Source organism: Plasmopara halstedii (genome assembly GCF_900000015.1).
Source record: "Plasmopara halstedii genome assembly, contig: Scaffold_3120, whole genome shotgun sequence".
In the NCBI taxonomy this organism is placed as follows: Eukaryota; Oomycota; class Peronosporomycetes; order Peronosporales; family Peronosporaceae; genus Plasmopara; species Plasmopara halstedii.
In genome coordinates, this window is record NW_020190023.1 from 565,852 (window position 1) to 586,449 (window position 20,598).

Below are 20,598 nucleotides of genomic sequence, written 5' to 3' on the forward strand. Positions count from 1 at the left end.
GCTATTTGATGTATGTTATCAACTGCCCACGACAGTCACCGATGAATTCGTTCATTCTGCAAGTACTTTTGGCGAATGCTCTGGCAGTGGCTGGTAATGCCCCAGCGACCGTTTGGAGCGCCAAAACAATTAAAATTCGGATGACATAACTATTAGACCGCACTGTGCACATTTCAACGAATTATTTGCTGTATGCCGAGTATAACATGTTTAATTTGATGTGAGCATCCACATGAAACACATACGAACAATGCTCGATCGTATGTGTCTCAATCCGATATTTGCCGACATAAGCATTCATGCCTGCGCGTGGACGAAATCACATTTATTGGATGATTTATTTGGAAGCACGGGTTCTCGAATGGAAAATGCGATTTGTAACATATCGTATAATTTCAATGCAGCATTCCAATGAATCTTAGGATAGTGCTTGACCATGCCAACTACTTGCACAAGTAATTGCAAAAATTGCCTTTATGGCACAGCCTTTCATCGATCGTCTTATAAAGAATATTTACCCGTATCACGATGCGACAGAAGAGGGCGCTTTCTAAGTAAAAAGCATAGAATATATGTTTGTTTCAATTTCGGACATTCAAGATCCTGGTCAGCTTTTTATGTCGCCCGCGACACTCCGGTCTTGGCCATAGACTATAATTGAATTTTAGCTGATGCCGATGGTCATGAACACGTTTTTGAGCTCACATTCTGCTAGCATAGAGCCGCAATAATCATACAGATTTTCCAACTAAGCACAGTGACGTAACAAAGCACAGTGACGTAACAAAGCACAGTGACGTACATATACAGTAACTTCCGAGTACACCTCCTTACCTCTACGCTGTTTATGATCAATTTAAATCATGATTTATAACAGCGTCGCCACATCTCTCGCGGAGAACGACAAAGATGTAGAATATTTTGCCAGGTGTACTATTGGGATCAGATTGAAATCTGGCCGACTTGATGTGGTGACGCGTTAATACGTCTCACATATTCTGATTGATCCATGACACATCGTATGAGTCGAGCATAGATAATGCTATCCGCAATGAGAAAAAGTCAAATGCACCATGTACTGCACTGTCATTTAGTGTTGCTTTATCGGAACATTTGATACCGCGCGTGGACCGTCATTCCTTGTCTCAGGGCTTACCACATTACGTTCTGAACCTCAGCGCGCGGTGGGATTTCATGATGGTACTATCCTCAGAGATTAGAAACAGCTGAGTAAGCGCTTCATATTCATGGACTTGAATGTATTGCTTGTTAAGCAAGTATGCCCACGCGTGGTAAACCTGTCAGCAAAAACAGAACTTAAAACGCATACGTCAGCGCCCTTGGGCAGCTGCTGGTTCGGGCAAAGTGCTAGTAGTTGATTAGTCTTCCATAAGACGCATCAGGTAATACCGACGTTGTTCTCACTATGAACAGCCTGAGCAAGATGGCACATCTCGTCACAAAATTTCCAGGTGAGCGTGCAGTCAAGCTGTTTTTTTGAGCAAGCTTTTTATCAGCATGGCATAAATTTGGCAATTGTCTCGCATGATGATCTGCACCTTGCACTAATTATGGCGCCAGGATTGATACACCCGTAGCGCAGTATTTGCAAACCAATGGCACTAATTGTGTGGTGGAGAGTTATCTCCAAGCAACCGGCGAAGCAACAGCTGCGCTGGAGCTTATATCTCTAATGCATTGCGTTTGTGTCAAAGAACGCAGTCCACGCCTCCACAAAAGGTTTTATTGGCTGCTTGTTACCTCCGTATTTCTCGGATATCTCCACAAATAGCTCTGGTTTTGGTGGGAGCCGTGACTAACTTGAAATTGCCAGCCATGTTATACTTCGTTGTAAATTTATTATATCGACTTTGAGCTTCATGCGCCAATCGCACGACACTATGTCCGGCAGCTCTTGAAATATTGGACTCTTTAAGGTCATAGACAGAGAAATAATGCAAAATACTCTGATAGCCCTAACAGCATGCGAAGTTATGCTATGTGTGATATAGATTTACCAAATTCCATGCCACCAGCTTGATCTGACACGCCAATCATATGCATCAGCTTCTGTCATTTCGACATCACGTGTAGCTGGGCTGCCTTTTGCTTTTTTGGGGTGATGTGGGCTAAGTCGTTTTGAGCAAACTCAATCCCATCCGCATGATAGTTTGGATTTGAGGCTTGTCTGAGAGCTGATTAGTGTTCACATAGTTTATGCGCGTCGAGACTCGTAGGAAAAACCGACGGGTCACACGTCCGAGAAAACTCGCATGAGCCAGCAGTGACGGTTGCCCTCTATCGGCGCTTTCTTGATGGGCAAGAATGAATCCACTTCTCTAAAGAACGTATCGTGGTCGGCATTTAACTGGGAGGAATAGTCAGTATTTGGTAAAGTGGAATAGTTGTCCCACCTACAAGCACTCATTCAGGCTCGCGATTGCTATATGGCACGATTTTTTCGCCTTCGTGCTTATCTGACTATGAATTTCTGCTGTTTTACCGTTCCTAAGGAAACTACATGTGTGTGTAACACAACGATCCCACAAGTAGATGAAGTCTGATCTGGTTTCAAAGTTTTATGCTTGAGCTGTAGTTGTACCACAGACTTAAGGATACGTACAAGCGCAAAGATTATACGGAGTCGAGAGCTCGACGCGACGTCGACGTCGCATGATGAAAATTTGATGATCCATCGTTAACTGTGAGATTTATAAGATTTATGTATGATTGAAAGTGGCTTGTAGCGCGGTAAAGTATGAATAGCGTCTGACGTTTAGGTTGTGTCATGTATGATTCGGTACTGTCGCGATACTATACAAATTTTTCGAAGGGCACTGATTTTCTGACCGCTGCTAGATCAAATGAAGCGATACTTCTGAGGAAATGTGAAAAAAAAACTTCTCTTTCTCTTCGTTTCTACTTGTAGAGCGACTTCGAAGTGCACGTTCCCTCACTAATATGTTGATGTTCCACCACACGCATAGGTGTTTAGAATTCTGCCATGGTGCACTTAATGGCACTGATGGATCAATCCATGATGAGTTGTAGTCTAAAGTGATTTCATTGAGACACGATAAGACTCTGTGGTTTTCAGATGAGTCAGGACGACTCGCTGATCCTGATCTGAATTATCAATAACGAGATTATTCTTGTCGTGATTCCGAGGCGTAATTATTGCTATATGAGAAACGGCAAGGTGTGCGTAACTAGGTGAGACCAAACGTTAGGGGCTTCTAAAAGCTCCCGTGGCCGGAAAGTGGCTCGATTCTATAGTCTTTGGTTAGCGTGCAGGTATTGTGTCGGCCAACTTAATACTATTATCATTCTTATCAGCGAACATCTTGCCTTCGTTACTGAGGAAAGTCTTTATTGAGAGATATGATGCTATGGCTGTGAGTCTAACGTCACATGAATACAACAGCAGCTGTAAGTACCACTTCTGATCTCATGTTAGCCTAGTCGTCTGAGTGCGGTGGCTCCACACACAAAGACGTAAGACTCAGCAGCAGCTAAAATAAATTTTGCTGGTTTTGCAATGTCAGTCCTGAACCTGCCTTCGCTACAGCCTAATACATCGACCGCAGATCCCTTGTCTTTTTGTATTAATTACTCCACGCGCTAAACAAAGCAAAGATTAAAATGGGATTTTGACGAAGTTGACGTTCGCATGATTGTGTACTAGTGAGTGCACTAGGGGGACGTACTTGCAGCACAATAGTTGATCTACTATAAGCGTGCTGCATAAGAATTTGTGGGTTCAGTGGGCACTTATTTTGCTGGTAGCGTTTAGCTAGGCACAACCCTCTTAAAGTGTACGTGAGCATTACACCTTTGCATTGTGGACTTGATGAGAAACTTAGAAGTACCATGTAGAGTTTCATGAGTGAGTAATAAGAAAATAACTTCGTATGGATGAAAGTGACAGTACTGCATGAAATCGAGGTCCATAAAAACATGGTCGGCTAGCTTCACGCAATACGTGTTTTACTATGATAGACTATGAAAAATGTATTATTTGTATCCAATCTAGTCGGATTTGACTAGAAGTATATCACTCAATCAATTCGAGCAATTAAGTACCGGTCACTTGGAAGGCTCTCAATTTAACATTTAATATGGCAATGTACCTCTTTTTTGTGCGCTATCAACAAGAAATCTGAGATTCATTACTTCCTCTCTTCAAGGTGTGCAGCAACATGTTGCAATCAAAAAACCTCCTACTCTGCTTTGATACTACCAGTCGCACTTTGCATGGCAGCAACGGTAGCCTGTCACCACCAGCAGAGTGTACGCGGCACTTCTTATTTTCTAGCCTACATGAAGACGCACGCGGAGACCATCAGGTGTAGAAAAGTATACTCGGTGCTCAAAAGAGTAGAGGTATGAATATTCTGAGGTGAATCATCTAATGCCACTCTCGCTCGCAATGACTAACATATGTTATAGTTTGCAAGCAATACGCGTTTGCTGAGTATGAACTCCTAGCGGGAACCGGTCTCGTCATAGCCGATAGATGCTTTTATGCAAGATTGACAACTTATATAGCCCAGAATCAAATGAAATCTAAATGAAGCGTTTCTATACTAGATTCCTTGTAATTCATTTCGAGATAGGGAAAATCTTGTATGATCAACGCACCCATCTATGCCTAGCCTTAGGAATGTTTGATTCAGAATTTTAGAGCAGCACCATTCGTGATGTAACCGTGATAGTGACCGTAGTCTATTAAGTGTGAATACCTAAAGCCGAGTTCTGCTGAGAAGAGCGTGCCAACGGTTCATAGTGTATCCTGAAATGAATTGGTCACGTGCAAAGCTGTTCATCGCTAGAAATAAAATAAGTCACAATTGCTGTTACGCACAGATTTGAAGAAAATGAATCAACTGTTTAGCTGTATACCTTACGGCACTGATTGACTGCCAAACAAAAATGCATAAGTCCCCTATGGCTACCTGGATTGTTTTCTTTTTGAAAATCACCTTGCGGCCAATTTAATGGAAGTTTAGATCCGAGTGAGCCAAAACTATGCGCTGCATTCAGGCACACATGACGTTTTACGACACCCTTTGAAACGGCTGCGAAATGATGGAGTGGTACGGCTGACGAGGCAGTCTCCGGAGGGGGTAAATAAAAGCTTCATGCATTTTTCAAAGTTGGTATCTCTCAGCGTAGAGAGGCAATTTCATGTCGTTGCGAGGCTTCGATTCTAGCAATAAACCGTGCTAAAATACAAGCAGGACATGAATGCGTGCTTGCATTCAAGTCTCTCCTGCTGGAAGGTGCTGAGAAAGTACTTCGTACAAGACACGAAGTAAAGTGCAACAAGCTTTGCCCTCGTAAAGTTCGGAATGCATTTGCTTGACTCATAGCCGTTTGAGATTTATAAAAAGCGTGTGTCATTGCGCACAGCATGGTCTTTGCCTCACTCTCAACAGAATAGTAAGATGGTTATCAATCCTTACTGGGCTCAATTTTCAAAGTGAAATATCAGCCAGTTCAGCGGAATGCAATTGCGGATGCACCTTCGCGTCGCTTCGACTATGACTTGTTGCATGTTTTCAGGATGACGTTGTCAATTGATGAGGCGATCCGCACAGCGTGTAGGGCAGACGCGACATGTGTTGCATTGCTGAAAGTATTTGAAACCAAGGCGTTTGATAACTCACATGTCGCTTTTTGTCGGAACACGCATTCGCACGTCTGGACTGCTGTGGTTTATTCAAAGACATTTTATACTATAGCACTGACACACATGGCACCTAACGTGCAGCGATGTATACCGCAAACACAATATGTGTTTTAAGACACATGATATATAATGGGGTTTCACGTGCCCTGTTATGTAGGGTGTGTGTCGCACAAGATTGTGTGACCACACAATGGTGTGGTAACACTCCAATAAGAGTACGTGGCTGAAATGCCAGTAGTTATAAACGTTATTTGGGTTTTACTATCTTATCAAGAAGTTTTATCGATTTCGATACTGGCGGCTTTGCCGCAAATAAAATAGTTTACATCTAAACTGAAAGAGATAATTAGCCTGGGAGTTAAGGTTGTTTATGCCTAGAGTAAGTGAATTGCAATCCGCTACACTTGTACTGTTTTTTAGTATATAACGAAGGTCGCGAACCGTAGCCAAACTACTTTCAAGCGAAAGAGCTACGGCAGCCTCGCTGAACTTGGTAGTACTTGTAGTCAATCAACACCTGAGTCCTTACGACTGACCCTTTGTGAGGATGGAGAATTTTTCTTATTTGCCTCAGGGCATGCAGGACGGGCTTCAAAGGCTGATGTCTCTGCTTGACCCTAATGGAGTGCAACACCTCGCTTCGCAAGGATCTGAAGCGATCAGCGCGCACCTATAGGCGCTTAAAAGCTATGTAAATGCTCTGTTGAAGCATCACAGCGGAAAAAGTTGGGGTCAGCTGCGTCCATGACGCCACCGTCGACGACGGATGACTCCTCCCGACCCAAGCTGCTAATGGTGAGTGTTAAGACCTTTGAGGGCAAGAATGAAGAGAGTCTCCTGATCTGGGTGAGAGGGGTCGAGATCGCTATGGCGTCCGCCATGCGTCAACCCGAGCAACAGCGCTAGGCGCTAGCTATTTTAAGCTCGGGGGCTAAGCGCCAGAATGGACGCTCACGTTAGGTACTACGGTTGAAGCGGCGTTTCCCTCCTGGAAGGAGCTGGGACTGCAGCTTTTGCGATTTTTCTCGCCGCCTTAACAGGCATATCGTGTGTGATCGCGTTTCCTTGTCGCCCGATCGGGCAAGAAGGAAGCATTGGACTTTGTCCTAGAGTTGAGAGCTCTTATTGCCGGGATACCCCATGCTCTTGAACGTGAAACGTGTATGCAAGCCGGGCTCGCTGGTCGTGGAGGCGACCGTGAAGGGCTTTAGAAGCATGGAAGATCCTAATCGACTACAGGACATCAGGCAATTATGATCGACGCTCCACATGGAAGGAAGTTAGCTGTATGCTGAGGCGCCGAAGGCGCGGTTGAGTAACATCGTCACTGTTTGCTTAGCGACGGAGACATGTGTCACGGCGCCGAAGGTCCCTGTGGACCTCGGTGTCAAGTTTCTTGACATTGATAGCTTGGCTTTCTGCTTAATTTTCGACTTGGAATCAAAGTATGACCTCATTCTTGGTATGGTATGGCTGAAGCACCAGGTCGAAGACATTGGGCGCTACGCGCACGTCTCCTGGTGGAGCTTTGGTGAGTCATGAACCCGCCTCTACTAGGAGACAAAAACGCTATTGGCGCGGGCTCTGTGCCGAAACGGTCAACGTGCTGGGATCGGAGTATTCGAGTTGGTGAACACCGAGGAGAATTTCGGGCATGGTTCGTGGGCCAAACGTGGGGTGGCACGTAATCCACTGAGCGCTGCTCAAGTATCGGAGCTGTAACGGGATTACACGTACCATGGTATGAGTGGGGTGGGTTACACAAGACGGTGTATCACAGCTCTTTGTCCACGCTAAACACCTCGGCATTCCTGCAACGGTGGTCTTATGATCTCAAAAATGTTTGTGGCACCTGATGGCATCGACTTTCGGTCGATTCATGGCTCAGAGAGCTCCAGCCAAGTCACTTATAGAACAAGATCGCATATTTGACGCAATTTTAGATCCAAACGACATTTACGCTGCCAAAGTCCTCTACAACAAGGTTCAAAAAATCTCAGCTCTTCCCGTCGCGAGACCCATTGGTATCGTATCCGCACATGGCATCCCCGATGCCTCCGCGTAGAGGTCGCGCGTCGGACGTGATTGCAAGCCACCCTCGAAAATATCTGGACTTTACATAGCCCAAGACATTAATATTAACAGTCAATAAATCCGAGACGTATACTACATCTCTCTTTACGAAAGTTACCTTCTATAGGCTGGGCACGTTGATCTCGACCTCCACTTGGTACAAGAAAGCACAATTATATCCCAGTAGGTTCTCCATGTGTACTAGGACCAAATTTATCGCGAGAAGTCTGCCGATTAATCTTATGTGATAACAAAACCTTTCGTATTTCTCTGCTCAAGAAAAAAGGACACTGGGCGAATTGCTTGATACTCTAATAGCAGATATCACGGCGTTATTTGGCATCTAAGTAAAATTTCGCTTTCTTCTCAGATTGACTGAGATCCAACGGCTTTGGCATGCTGGTAAAGCCTCTACCTGTTACATATATAATGCGACTCTTACCTCTTCATCGAACAAGGCTGGATGGACGCGAAAGGTTTTGTATTCCGTGAAGTTGTTAGTCATAACTTTTTCAAACATGGTAAGCCCTATCCAGCGCTTACTTCGACAAAGTCCGCTAGTTCTCAAATTGTGATCAGTGAAAAAAGCTCTGACCGCACGCGATTGACCATGTTGTGTGTTGTGATCACTCGCGATATCTATCGCTTGAACTCTCCAGCTAAAAACGTATTGTATTAAACAAAACGCCGCGTTTGAGCCCATTCTACCATGTGACCTCCTAGTTTGAGCCGCTGCTCTGTTCGAATGAGAACCAAATCCATTACCGACTTAGCCTCTCTACCTCAAAGACATTGTTCCCATATTAATTGTGCAGTTATTTACTCGCATGGATCAGCAGCATCAGCATCAGTCACACTACAATTGTTGAGCAAACAATACGCTTTCCATTCAAGAGTTAAATTTGTCACTGATCTACTACCATTCAATACCAAAGAGCATGGTAAAACACTAAATCTTTATGTTAGCGGCAAGGCCTGAAATTGTTCCCCGAAGTGAGTAACTCAACGACAAGCCCGAAAAGTCCAAGCCCGATACGCAATCGGGATTAGCGCCAATGTCGTACAGTTTAGAGGCTGAACCTGAAAGACCCGAAATGGTGACCCCCGAAATGGTAACCTTACTAGTTGGAGCGCCTGTGTAGCGACCTCTGGCCTTACTGTAGTCCGAATGGATGACGATAGCATTCCTCACGTTCACAACCTTGTTGTTAATGTATTTCACATTGGAGACAAGCCCTTGAAGTCCAATGATAGCTTTGATACGAAGACCGTTTTCACTATCCTGGATCGTATTGCCTTGAACTAATAGACCTTGAACTGTTGTCGACTCGTCGACAGCTTGTCCGCCAATAGATCCAATCGAAATTCCGTGACCATTGTAGCAACAATTATTGGTAAACACTGTATTTGTGCTCGACTGCATAGCTAGACAGTCATCTTGGTTGCGAATGATGTTGCCTGTAATCGTGATTTGGTCATTTTTGGTCAGATCGAATCCGTCCGTGTTCGTTGCGATGCCATTACCGGCACTCGAGTCAAGAGTGAGACCAGTAAGTGTCGTTTTCTTGCAATTGACGATGCTGAAGGTACGATATGGCATATTTTTAAGGGTAAGACCAGATATCGTTGACGTCATGACGCCTAGAAGTTTAAAAAAAACTGGACGTGTGATCGATTGGCCTTTCTTCCAATACCGAGCCCCTTGACCGTCTAGAATACCTGATCCTTTTACCTGGAGGTCAATTCCAGTAACACGCACAAGAGGTCCATCCCACATTTTTGTGCCAAAAGTAGTGGTGCCGACAAACTCGATGATAGTTCCGCGTTTGGCTTTACTCAGGTCCAGCGTAACACCAGCCGGAACAGTCAACGAACTGACTGTGATCTTGCTGCATAAAGAGATATCGGTTCCCTTTCTGTATGTCCCCGTTAGAGTGCACTTAGTACCAAGTGGTTGACTTGAATTGTAAGTATTGTTGACTTTGAGGGGCAACGAGGAACTCTCCACAAATTCATGAAAGAGTGCAAAGGCAATGAAAATTGCTGAAAAGCTTTTCATTGGTAATCTGAACAGATCGTGGGGAGGCAGAGATGCTGTGGTGGTCAATTGAATAATGATGATCTACATCCTTGGTCTCGAAAGAAGTGTAGATTTACATCAATGGGTCTTTGTCCATTCGATTGCAGGTAGTTCATCTGGTCCAGTCGTGCAACACGTCTATTGACAGCACAATAGAGCGAAGAAAACGTCTTGATCGATCTTCGACCATGTGTGTTGGTTGAGAGGGGACATCATGTAGTAGCTTTGTTGTAAATAGTTGGTTTTCAAGGCTCATAAACAGGCACCAACGTGCTCAGTAAAAGCTACGAGTGCAAATACGCGAAATTGTGCGACCGACAAGATGCACATTGAAGCGGGAGATGTGAATCTGGTAATGTCATGTGTCACTTACTATTCGAATTTTATGTCTGTCAAATCGTCAACATCAACAATCTCCGTATTCTCATTGACGTGCTCATACGTGTATGTTCGAGAAAAGGGACTCATTGTGTCCTCGTAGCAGCTGTCAGAGTGCTATAGTAGTTGAATTGTGTGCTGCTACAACATATGAGTGATGAATCTTCTTTTGTAATGATCTTTTCTTTTGTAAATATATTGGTTGTGATCTGGTGCCATCACAACGACGTGGGACCTTAATTGGGACTTTCAAAAACTGACGCTTAGTTGTCGCTTGCGTCGTTTAACGTTCGCCATTCAAACACTAGTCCACCATTCTTCTTCAGCTTATTCAAACTCAGGAGTTAACAAAAATTTGTTGGAAGGAAAAACTTGATGTGGCATTTTTAATGATAACGCTCGCTGGTAACGTCGACCTTCAAATTTAAATAGTCGTCAGTAGTGCCAAGCAATGCTCGACCTTTTACATATTCCATCTTCCTACGCATCTGACACTACTGTCTCCGGTAAAATCAGTCCAGCTCTTGTCATTTCGTAAAATTTTAACAGCTGTCGTCTTCGTGCAGACGTTATGCTGGAACGTAAGATTTGCAGTGTGCAAGGCGACAGAACAATTTAAAGTGACCTTACCAAATGCACCAAGAGATCCCGAACAGATGTATCCACTACACAACGAATGACTAGTACGTGCTAACCTACGACCGGTTTGTTCGGTCTTGCAGAGGCGTGCTCAATGCTGATACAGTTTGCTGTGAGACGGGAGATGGCACTGACAGCTGGCTAGTCCGACGAGCTTTTTTCACGGACCGGTCGGAGCTACTATAAGGACTATTCATGCCCGGGGTTCCTGGCTTCTGTCCCACTGGCGTTGTTGTCACATTCGTGGTAGTGCCCTGTTCGTAAATTTTCGGATTAATCGTCACACTCTTTGTGGCGTCGTTTGTCTTGTAAATCCCAACAAGACGATCCGCGAGTTCAAACATATTGTTGCGCAACGAGATGATGATGAACTGCGCGTTGCGGGTGCGTTGCTTGATGTAGTTGCCCACGATCGACACGTTTTTGAAATCCAAGGCAGCGTCAATTTCATCCATCACATACAGAGGCGTCGGTTTGTAATGATGCAACGCAAATACAAGGGCTAACGATGCCAGAGTCTTTTCACCACCAGAAAGGTTCGAAATGTTCTTCCAGCTTTTCTTCGAAGGCCGCACACTGAACACGACACCTTCTGAAAATGGATCCAAAGAATCCACAAGCTCCAGCTCGGCGTCACCACCAAGCGTGATCATCTGATACATTTCCTTCAGCTTGAGAGTAATCAGGCGAAAGCCCGTCATAAATTCCTCTAATCGCTTGCGGCGCAGCTCGTCGTACTCATGTCGCTTTGCATCACGTAGTTTAGTCACCTCTTCTAACTCTGAGACACGCGCTTTGTATTCCTCCTTTTTTTTCTTGTACTCAGTCAAGGCACCCATGTTTACGTTGGCTTTTAATTCATCGCGCAGCTGCTCAAGTACCGACATTTCGTACTTTACCTCTTCTTTGCTGTAACGGGACAGCGTAACAGGGTCGAGTATGGGAAGCTGTTCGAGTGAAACGTCGAGATTAGCATCTTCTTCATTCTCACTACCCTCTTCTTCCTGCTCCGTCTTCTGCTCCTCGTTTGTGTCCTCATGTTCGTCAGCGTTCCTGTTCTTCTTGTGACGCTTTCGAGCAGGTTGGCCGCGTTCATCCTCAAAGAAACCAGCATTGTTCTCTTGATCCGTGACAAAAGCAGCGTGAAGAGTCGTAAGTTTTGTTTTACAGTACCTCTCCTTCTTTAAATTTTCCTCAACCATCTTTTCGCAGTCCTCCAAGCTGTTGCTTAGATCGACTTCGGCACTCGCCATCACATCATATTCCTTCTTGAGTTTCTTGTACTTGGCTTCGTCTTTACGAAGCTCTTTTTCCTTCGCAGCAACCTCTTCGCCAACGGCCTCGCACCGTTGAAGCACTGCAAGAGCCTTTTCTTCCATACCAGTGATTTGGTTACGGGTGTCCTCGATCTTTCTCTTCGCCGCTTCAATATCGTCTTCAATTTTTCTCAGAGCCTGCTCGTTTTTTCCAGTATTTTTTTGGCTGTTTTTATAGTCGACTCGAATTTTGGTCATTTGTTTAGTCTTTTCAGCAATTTGCTTTGTGATCTTTTTCGCCACATCTTGCTCCTTGCGCAACTTCTCCCCACCAACATCAAGAATTTGATCCTTCAACTTAGCCAAATTGGCCGCCATTTTGTCAACTTTGATTTTCGTAGTTTTAAACTCGGCTTCCTTAGCAGTCTTAGTCTTGATAAGCTTCTCAACCTTCTTCTTGGCGTCTGCAGAGAGCTTTGTTTGTTTCTCTAGCGTCTTTTTATTCATTTTAAGATCTTCCAGGCGCGTTTCAGTCGCCCTTACATTCAAATCAATCTTCGGCAGATCATTTTCATACTGTTCGATGGTACGACCAAGCTGTGCTAACTCTTTCTCCAGCGATTCTCTCTCATCGCGAAGTTGTCCAAGTTCGCTGCGCAATGCAGATGCCGCTCCCTGAAGATCTCGAATTTCATCCTCACTTAAACCGCTTGCAAGCGAGCTCGACATGCCACCACTACGAGCACGCTTTCCTCCACCAGACATGGCACCGGACATCTCTACAAGCTGCCCATCAAGGGTAACAACACGGTACTTACATTGTCGACCTTGGTAAGCGATTGCAGATGCCTCATCCAGATTTTTTGCCACTAATGTGTCGCGTAAGGCATAATAAAAGGCCGGCAAATACTTTTTTTCCGTCACTTTAACGAGATCGAAAAGTCGGGGGGCTGGATGTCCAGACGGAGAAGTTACCTCACGAAAATGCTGAGAGTATTTCGATTTCAAATAACCCAGCTGTTCTAAAATCAAAAATGTCGTCCGCCCTAAATTATGCTTTCGTAAATAAGCCACGCACGCTTGCGCCCCTGATGTAGTCTCTACTACCAAGTTGTTCAGCGCACCGCAAGCTGTTGAAATGGCAACGTCAAATTTGCTATCGATCGCACCAAGATCCCCCAGACGACCACATAATCCAGCCTTTTCTAATGGTTTACCCGGTTTGGAGGCGTTAAGCAATTCTTGCAGCATGCGATTCCGGGTCGCATGGGACTGCACAGCACCAGAGGCCTCTTCTGCTTTGGTACGTGCCTCCCGATATTTCTCCGCAACGGAGCTTTCTCGACTTTTCACCTCAAGCAGCTCTTGCTGAGCATCAACAACACGATTCTTCATCTTCGTCAGCTTCTCCCGCTTCTCAGTTTGCTCTTCCTTAAGACCACGTAAATTCGCTTCAGCTTCGATAGCTCCGCATGAATTGGCTTCAAGTGCCTTCTTGGCGTTCGTGACAGGTTCTTCGACCAGCTGAATCTCTGTGTCAGTCGTGTCGATCACTGATCGCAAAGCATTCATCTCAGCCTGAAACGGTTCCATCTCTTGCTGAATTTTCTCCATTGTACAACGAAGCTTAGTGGTCTCTTCCTTGTGACCTTCGACAATGTTCTCCAAAATTTGTTCTTGCTTTTTAAGCTTTGCTTGCAACTTTTCAACCTCCTTCTCTAATTGCGGCACAAGATCTTTGTTTTCCTGCACCTTCTGCTCGATAATTTTCTGCTTTTCCAATTCCTTTTTTTGTGCAGTCTGCAATTCCTTTTGCCGTTCCTTGGCGTACTTCAGCTCCTCCCGCAGCTTCACATCTTGCTTTTCAAACTCAGCGTATTCATTTTTCGCTTCATCAAGCTGTTTAGCCACTTCATCGTGTTCACTCTTTATACGCTGGTAAATGGTCTCCACAGACTGCAGTTCCTCTCGATTCTTCTCCATACGAGCCATTTCCGCATTGTATTTGGCCTTCAGCTTGTCACGCTTTGACTCACAAAACTCACGAATTTTAGTGGCTTCTTGGATCCATAATTGGTACAATATGTTTGTCTTCATGTACAATTCCTTCTCTTTGCGCAAATACTCGAGCGCTTCGGTTCGTGGACCCTCTAAATGATCCTTTTCTTTCTCCACAAGCTTAACCCGATTTACTTTTTCGCCTCGCACTTCGTTGCACTGTTCAACTTCATCCCACACTCGCTCCGTGGGTTCCACATAGACATTTGAGCCAATGATATCTTCCAGATACTCGAGCAAACCGTCTTCATTCGCGCCCTCAGCGCCTTTGCTCTTCATCATAGCAATCTGTTCCACTTCCCCCTGCAAAATTAAAAAGCGATTATTATTCAAATCAATTCCCTTGTCTTGTAGCAACTCTGTGACGCGCGTAAAGTTACTTGGTCGATCATCTACATAATATTTACTTGCATTACTTTTTGTGGCAGTGCGAGTGACACTGAATTGAGAATCAGGAACGACTGCATAGTTAGCTTCATTGTCTGTAACTTTTGCGGTCGTGTCGTCCGTGTCAATAATTTCTTGGAAAAAAACAGAAACGGTTGCCATGTCCAAATTCGGGAAATTGGCCGAGCGATGCACCAGTTCCGAGACTTTTTTCAGCCGCAATTTAGACGCGCGTTTACCAAAAACAAAGAGCAGCGCATCTATGACATTAGACTTGCCACTTCCATTGGGACCCACCACGGCGCTGAAGCATTTGTGGAAAGGTCCGATTTCAACTTTACCTGCATAAGATTTGAAATTTTCCAGCTGCATCTTGGTGATCATAAGTCGCTTGACGGGAACGCTTTTGACAGGCGTTGACAGCGTCGATGAAGCACCTGTCAGCAAAGTAGCTGTTGGCGTGGCGACAGGTGTTGGCGTCTTGGTGACGGGCGTTAAAGGCGCCTGGACAGCATCTTGTGTCTCCATTACTTGAGTCTCACTTGAAGCATCTTGAGTTCCTATCGTCTGTGCACTACTAGTAGTCTCTTCTATCTCTGTCGATTCCAATGGTTCATTCATTTGATATTGCTCTTCTGCGGGACGTGCCGATTCAACATCTACATCCTCGCTTGCCATGCTGCACTCGAAGCCTTGCGCGCGGAATCAATTTATGAAAATTGCAGATGACCAGAGAAATTTTCAAAAAGATGGAAGAGTGAAGGTCCTTTAGGCATATAGTAAGCAATGATAGTATTATACAGGATGCGGGAATGCGCACTTCTGTCCGCATTGTACGCAACTTAGTGCGCTTTCAATATCCGAATGTTGCCGGCTGAAGCGGCTTTGAAGATAGATTAGACCGGTAATAAACGGGTCAGGTGAAGATTAGCTATCGAAGCCAAGATGAAGACTTCAAGCCGAGTATCTCTGGGCACAGAAGACAAGGAAGCAGGTATAAGCTACTGCAAATTATGCAGAAATTGACATGAGCGATATTTGAGGCAGGTCGCAATAGAGCGGAGACTGCATTATATTCATCTAGATTCTGCTACAATGTTTGTCAAAGTTCTTGACCACGATATTGTACGCTAAACCTGTAAGCAATCATGGCCGTAAGCAACTTTTATTAATGTGTTGGGCTCATCAATTGAATCAATAACTTCAACAATTCAGAATTATAATTGATATTAAAGGTGAAACTGCTTCCGCGAAAAAATGATGGCACTAGATAACAAAAATGCAATGTTGTGTGCAACGCTGCTTAATCTTCCATTGGCGCGAGATATTCTACTTTATTGTGTTCTTTCGTCTGAAAAACAAGTTGTAATGACAGCGCCATGTCACCTACAAAGACCGAATCTGTGATCGTAAGGCTTTCTCCGTCTTGAACTAGCTCCCGCAAAGGCTTCAAAAGATTAGAACTGGTAGCAGCACGCAGAGCGGGTGGTCCTTGCATGAATAGATTTGCATGACTTGAGCTGATAGAAGGTTTGAGCAGTCGAAATTCATCGCCGCAAAGCTTATCGATCAGCATTTGCAGCGTCATGACATCAGGATCCACTTGCAATGTCTTATGCTGCGACGAACAAACCAAACAGTCCCGTCTTCGATCATACTGGAATGTGTGCGAGTAGCATCCCGTTGCTCCCATGTGCATGTGGTAATTATCCATCAAGCGACTGCAGTAAGTCATTGCCTTAAACGCTTCACTCACACACATTGCTGACACAATTGCGTTTGTCGACGCCACCGCTGGAATAATATTCTTCACTACCCCCAATGTTAGACTGTACGTCACACCAGCAATTCCAAATTGATCAGCACGTTCTTTAGCGGCCTGAAAGACCCATTGCATGTGTTCAGGCGAATCCTTGTCAAGCTTCTTGTCAGGAAACATACGTGGCCATAGCACAATAAATGCGTAGGCTATACAATGTGCTGGTTGTCGAGGTGTCTCTGCAATAGTGCACATTGGAAAGCTCTTTTGCGGGGGAAATGCCTCGAGAGAGCACTCAAAACAACTTGTGATCCTGGGGATAATCACACGTGCCTGACCGCGCAAGCCTTCGGTCCCGCCATCTATGAGTGGAATGATAGTCGATGGATCAACTTGTCCATCTTCATCGACATCAACTAGGGACACAACGAGTGAGTTTAAGTAGCGACGTGCTTCAATGTTGTCAAGACCCGAGAGAATTACGTGAAACTGGCGATAAAAGTCGATTCCCATGTCTTGCACTTTTTTATAATGTGGCGTAATATTCACTTGATTTGCTGTCGTGTTCATGCGTGTCCGTACAAAGGCCGCAGCACACTCGGCCTTTGACTTGCCAACATCTGCCGCTCGAAATAAAAATTGACGATTCAAGTTGGACACATCGATCGTGTCCATATCAATGATATCGACGTTTGTGAAACCTGAGAGCACCACATTTTTTAAGAGCTCGCAGCCTAATCCACCTGCTCCAACAATTAATACACGGCACTCATCTTGCAGGAAGGTAAATGTATCCTGAGCTGCTTCGGGGTCAAATTCCCCTAATGCTACGGACGATGTTTCAGCTGGAAAACTCGTACGGTGGCTTAGCAAACGACGTACATCCCAATGACGCTGGCTCTTGCGCACCGAGTGCATGGTGTTCGTTTTCTTAGCGCAGGATGAGGTGGAAGTGTCTTGTGACGAATGAGCGTACGCAGAATCAGAATGGATCAGCTTTGGCTTCTTCTTATGGGCAAGAGACGGAGATGGAGGTGATGTAGACGGTGAGGTCATAAAAGTCACTCCCGGAGGGCAAATGGTGAAGGCCAGAAGATACGTCGAAAATGAAAAAGGAAGTGGCAAAATATTATGTGGTGGACACTAATCGAGGTAAAGTACCTCGGTTTAAGGAGAAAACACAAAAGTCCAAAATTTTCTTAATTCTGAATTGAATGCTGTTTGTTTGCACAGAAGACAACGCATATTGAGCTTGATAGAGTATGTACATAGCTTTCGTGTGCATACATGTTACACTCTTGTACAATTGTGCAAGATACAATTTGTAGGCATTTACATTTCACTTGTGTGTAATTGAGTATAAGTGCCGGTGAAGGTGATGAGACTCGGTGAAGGGGAGCGTGGTACACGGGGCATCTTAAGCCACAACGTTAGCTTCGATATAAAACGCATACATAAAGCAAAATTAATATTAGATGCATAGCAACCTTGAGCATAACAGAAGATCATGGGTATAGCATTTGAGCTCAATCACTGTCAAATTGTTGGCGCGGTCTCTTCGAGCGAATCTTTCTGTGTATACTGCACGGCAACCATATCGCGCTTATAAAATTTTGTAGTCAATAATACGACCGAGTTGTATGAAAAAATTGTAACCCTTGTGATAATAAAGCCTGAGGTGTTCGAGTATCTGTCGCCGATAATTGGACACGCTTGAACATTTTATGTCTATTGCTGGTCCCGAAGGGGTAAGATTACTGTAATCAAGCGCCAGATGCGATAATCGCTCGTCGAAGGTGCTAACAACGCGCTAATATTACATCTCCAGAACAACATTTTCTGTGAGCCCAATCGGTTCCACCGTGATGTTGAGAATCAATCACTTTGAGTAAGGTGTTGAGTACTTCGAGGTAGGGAGCAATGAATAGCTTATCTTCTTAATGAGGTAAGCCGTGTTGGCCATGAACGTGGCCATTCACTCGATAAACCAAAATCGCGTCGCGCTTGTGGCTATGAGGCTGTGCGCGAGATGGGGCACTTATGTGCAGTGTCATTGTGAAACAAGATCTTTTGCATGGAAAGAACTGAATGCGCCATACGCGTGCCCACACTGCCTAGCAAGTGCGCTTCAGAAATTAGTAACCTTTAGGGGCAGAAAGTAGCGAACTGTGTTAAGAAATTGCAAATTTTAACCGCTGCGATGGCGATAGATCTCCTTTGGGGGCGGTAACAGTCTACAATACCCGAACAGGTGTTGTTCAAACTAAGACCTTTCACGTCCATCCACCTCATTCGCGGAAGCGCTAAATACAGCTTAAGGGTTATCCGACTTCCAGATGTGGAGCTTCTTGAACGCACCGAAGGCGACAGACATCAGCCATGATTCGAAAGAATATAGATATCTTGGCTGCAAAACGGTATTGCGGTCCCCGCCGAGGTTACAACTGTTGGAGCATTTAACGTTAACGCTCTGCGCGCACCTTTATTCGGCTGTGAAATGCGAAGGGTCAGGTAAATTGGTCCAATGAAAGTGTTACCGGAAAATGTCGAGTTCCAGTCAGCGCAGGCGACCTATCAGAAACGATTTGGGCTCTATCGCGACCATCAGAGACCAATGTGAATGCAAATCAACGCTAAAGAAAGCACTTACTCTATTGCTGGTGGCTCTCATGGTTCAGGGTTGGGAGTTGTTTTTTAACTGTCCTGAGCTGTCACGAAAGACTTGACAGATATACAAATGTCGAAGTGTCGAACGAAAACCAACTTTAAAAATAGGACAGAATGCGAGTGCATTGAAAATGCCAAATACATACACGCACAGTGTCCGTGCATCTTGCGATAGGGACACTCGTAAGCACACCAGAGACTCTGTTAAACCCTCATTCGAAATCTAAAAAAGTGACAGCGTGGAATGACGTTTTGTTTTAATTCCAAATACAAAAAAATGTATCATCCTAGGTATGGTGAGACGTGAACGTCTCGAGCCATGGATCGATCAGAATGCAAACAAGCTAGAGGCTATGCGCTTATTCTGTAGAGAAATGTGACCAGTCATGGGCCCGCCTCTTCCTCTTAATAAAAGCGGTTTTTATGCGGGCATGCAGCTACGATCGCATCAATGCAGGTCATGAGATTGTTCGGATCATCTTGCAAAGGTAATGTGTCGGAGCTGGAAAGACAAAAGCGGTGGTGAGTGAGACATAGAGAGGTGATCGTATATCGCGGTCTCTAGAGTGTACCCCGATTAAGCAGGAATGAGCAACTGGCCTCAGGTTTCGGCTGTAAACAATCACTATAAGATTGTTGGTTTATCGTGCCAGAGGAGTATAAGCGACCGAGTGACGCGTTATCCTGTGACAAAGCTTATGTAGATGAAGACCGACCGGAATTCGCAAGTATTAGACTCATAATCCGACCAAGGCCCCCTAATTACCGCCAGTAGTAGCTTTTATTGAGCTTGTGGTACAATTGTTAAAGGCTGCTTGCAAAGAATTGCAAGGCAAATAGTACAGTTGTCGGAGTTGAGCTCATTCATGGCCATTGCAGCGTGCGCTAAGTGTAGATAACAACCACTTACCGTCACGAATCCTTCGAAAAAATCACACCCTTTGTTGAAGGGAAATCACGACGTGGTGACAAGAGACCCACAACGAATATGCCCGGACCGAGATGTGCGTCACGAAACTGACTTTTTATCACGGGAGAAGTGTGACGCCATGGGTCCTTTCTATCGTAAAAGTGTAAGGCAGGTTTGGTTTGCAAGAGTATTTTTTTCTTTCGGCACTGACCTCTTGTGTCAGCAAGGAAATCGCAAGTGGATACTTGTGAATGCTTGTGTGTTGCAAAACAAATCAGTAGGTAGCCATTTGCTCAGTTACCTTGATCTAGTTGATGATATTATTCACTGCTCGTGGAAAAGCGATGACCTTATACTGCGATAAGTATTAGAGCGAGATGCTCCGCGAGTAGCGGGTCATACGAAGTCGAATGCCAAATGCACTAGCTCTGGTGAAGCAGCTATTCAGGCCATATTATGGGTATGAACTATCCTAGTTTGACTATACAGTCGTTCATGGCTGGGTAGTGCCTGGAGTCTAATGTGGAGAAACACGTTGAACATTTGCGAGCAGTGCTCGAGTATATCGCTATAAATTCTTCCTGTAGGGCATGATATCATGAGGTATCATGCCCTACAGGAAGAATTTCACAGAGTAAGGCCCTGGCAATCCGGCCAGTGCCACTTTTTACCGCGACGCAGGACCATGTTGCTTTGGCT

The 20,598-nt window shown here is 44.8% G+C and overlaps 5 protein-coding genes across 5 annotated transcripts; all 5 read right to left on the reverse strand.

Annotated features, from left to right (window-relative positions):
* Positions 1-3,609: 3,609 nt before the first annotated feature.
* On the reverse strand, positions 3,610-3,884 carry PHALS_07651 (uncharacterized protein; the record flags this gene model as incomplete). The annotated part of the gene is made up of 2 exons (XM_024721157.1): positions 3,610-3,621; positions 3,708-3,884. The coding sequence occupies 2 exons, from the start codon at positions 3,882-3,884 to the stop codon at positions 3,610-3,612; spliced, it is 189 nt and encodes a 62-aa protein (XP_024586284.1).
* A 4,830-nt stretch (positions 3,885-8,714) lies between these two features.
* PHALS_07652 (polygalacturonase, putative) lies at positions 8,715-9,824 on the reverse strand (the record flags this gene model as incomplete). The annotated part of the gene is made up of 1 exon (XM_024721158.1): positions 8,715-9,824. One exon carries the CDS (start codon positions 9,822-9,824, stop codon positions 8,715-8,717), a length of 1,110 nt encoding a protein of 369 aa, XP_024586285.1.
* A 1,094-nt stretch (positions 9,825-10,918) lies between these two features.
* PHALS_07653 (structural maintenance of chromosomes protein) lies at positions 10,919-15,241 on the reverse strand (the record flags this gene model as incomplete). Its single annotated transcript, XM_024721159.1, has 1 exon — positions 10,919-15,241. The coding sequence occupies one exon, from the start codon at positions 15,239-15,241 to the stop codon at positions 10,919-10,921; it is 4,323 nt and encodes a 1,440-aa protein (XP_024586286.1).
* A 625-nt stretch (positions 15,242-15,866) lies between these two features.
* Positions 15,867-17,378, reverse strand: PHALS_07654 (ubiquitin activating e1; the record flags this gene model as incomplete). Its single annotated transcript, XM_024721160.1, has 1 exon — positions 15,867-17,378. One exon carries the CDS (start codon positions 17,376-17,378, stop codon positions 15,867-15,869), a length of 1,512 nt encoding a protein of 503 aa, XP_024586287.1.
* A 1,265-nt stretch (positions 17,379-18,643) lies between these two features.
* On the reverse strand, positions 18,644-18,993 carry PHALS_07655 (uncharacterized protein; the record flags this gene model as incomplete). Its single annotated transcript, XM_024721161.1, has 3 exons — positions 18,644-18,729; positions 18,803-18,893; positions 18,973-18,993. The coding sequence occupies 3 exons, from the start codon at positions 18,991-18,993 to the stop codon at positions 18,644-18,646; spliced, it is 198 nt and encodes a 65-aa protein (XP_024586288.1).
* Between the last annotated feature and the right edge of the window lie 1,605 nt (positions 18,994-20,598).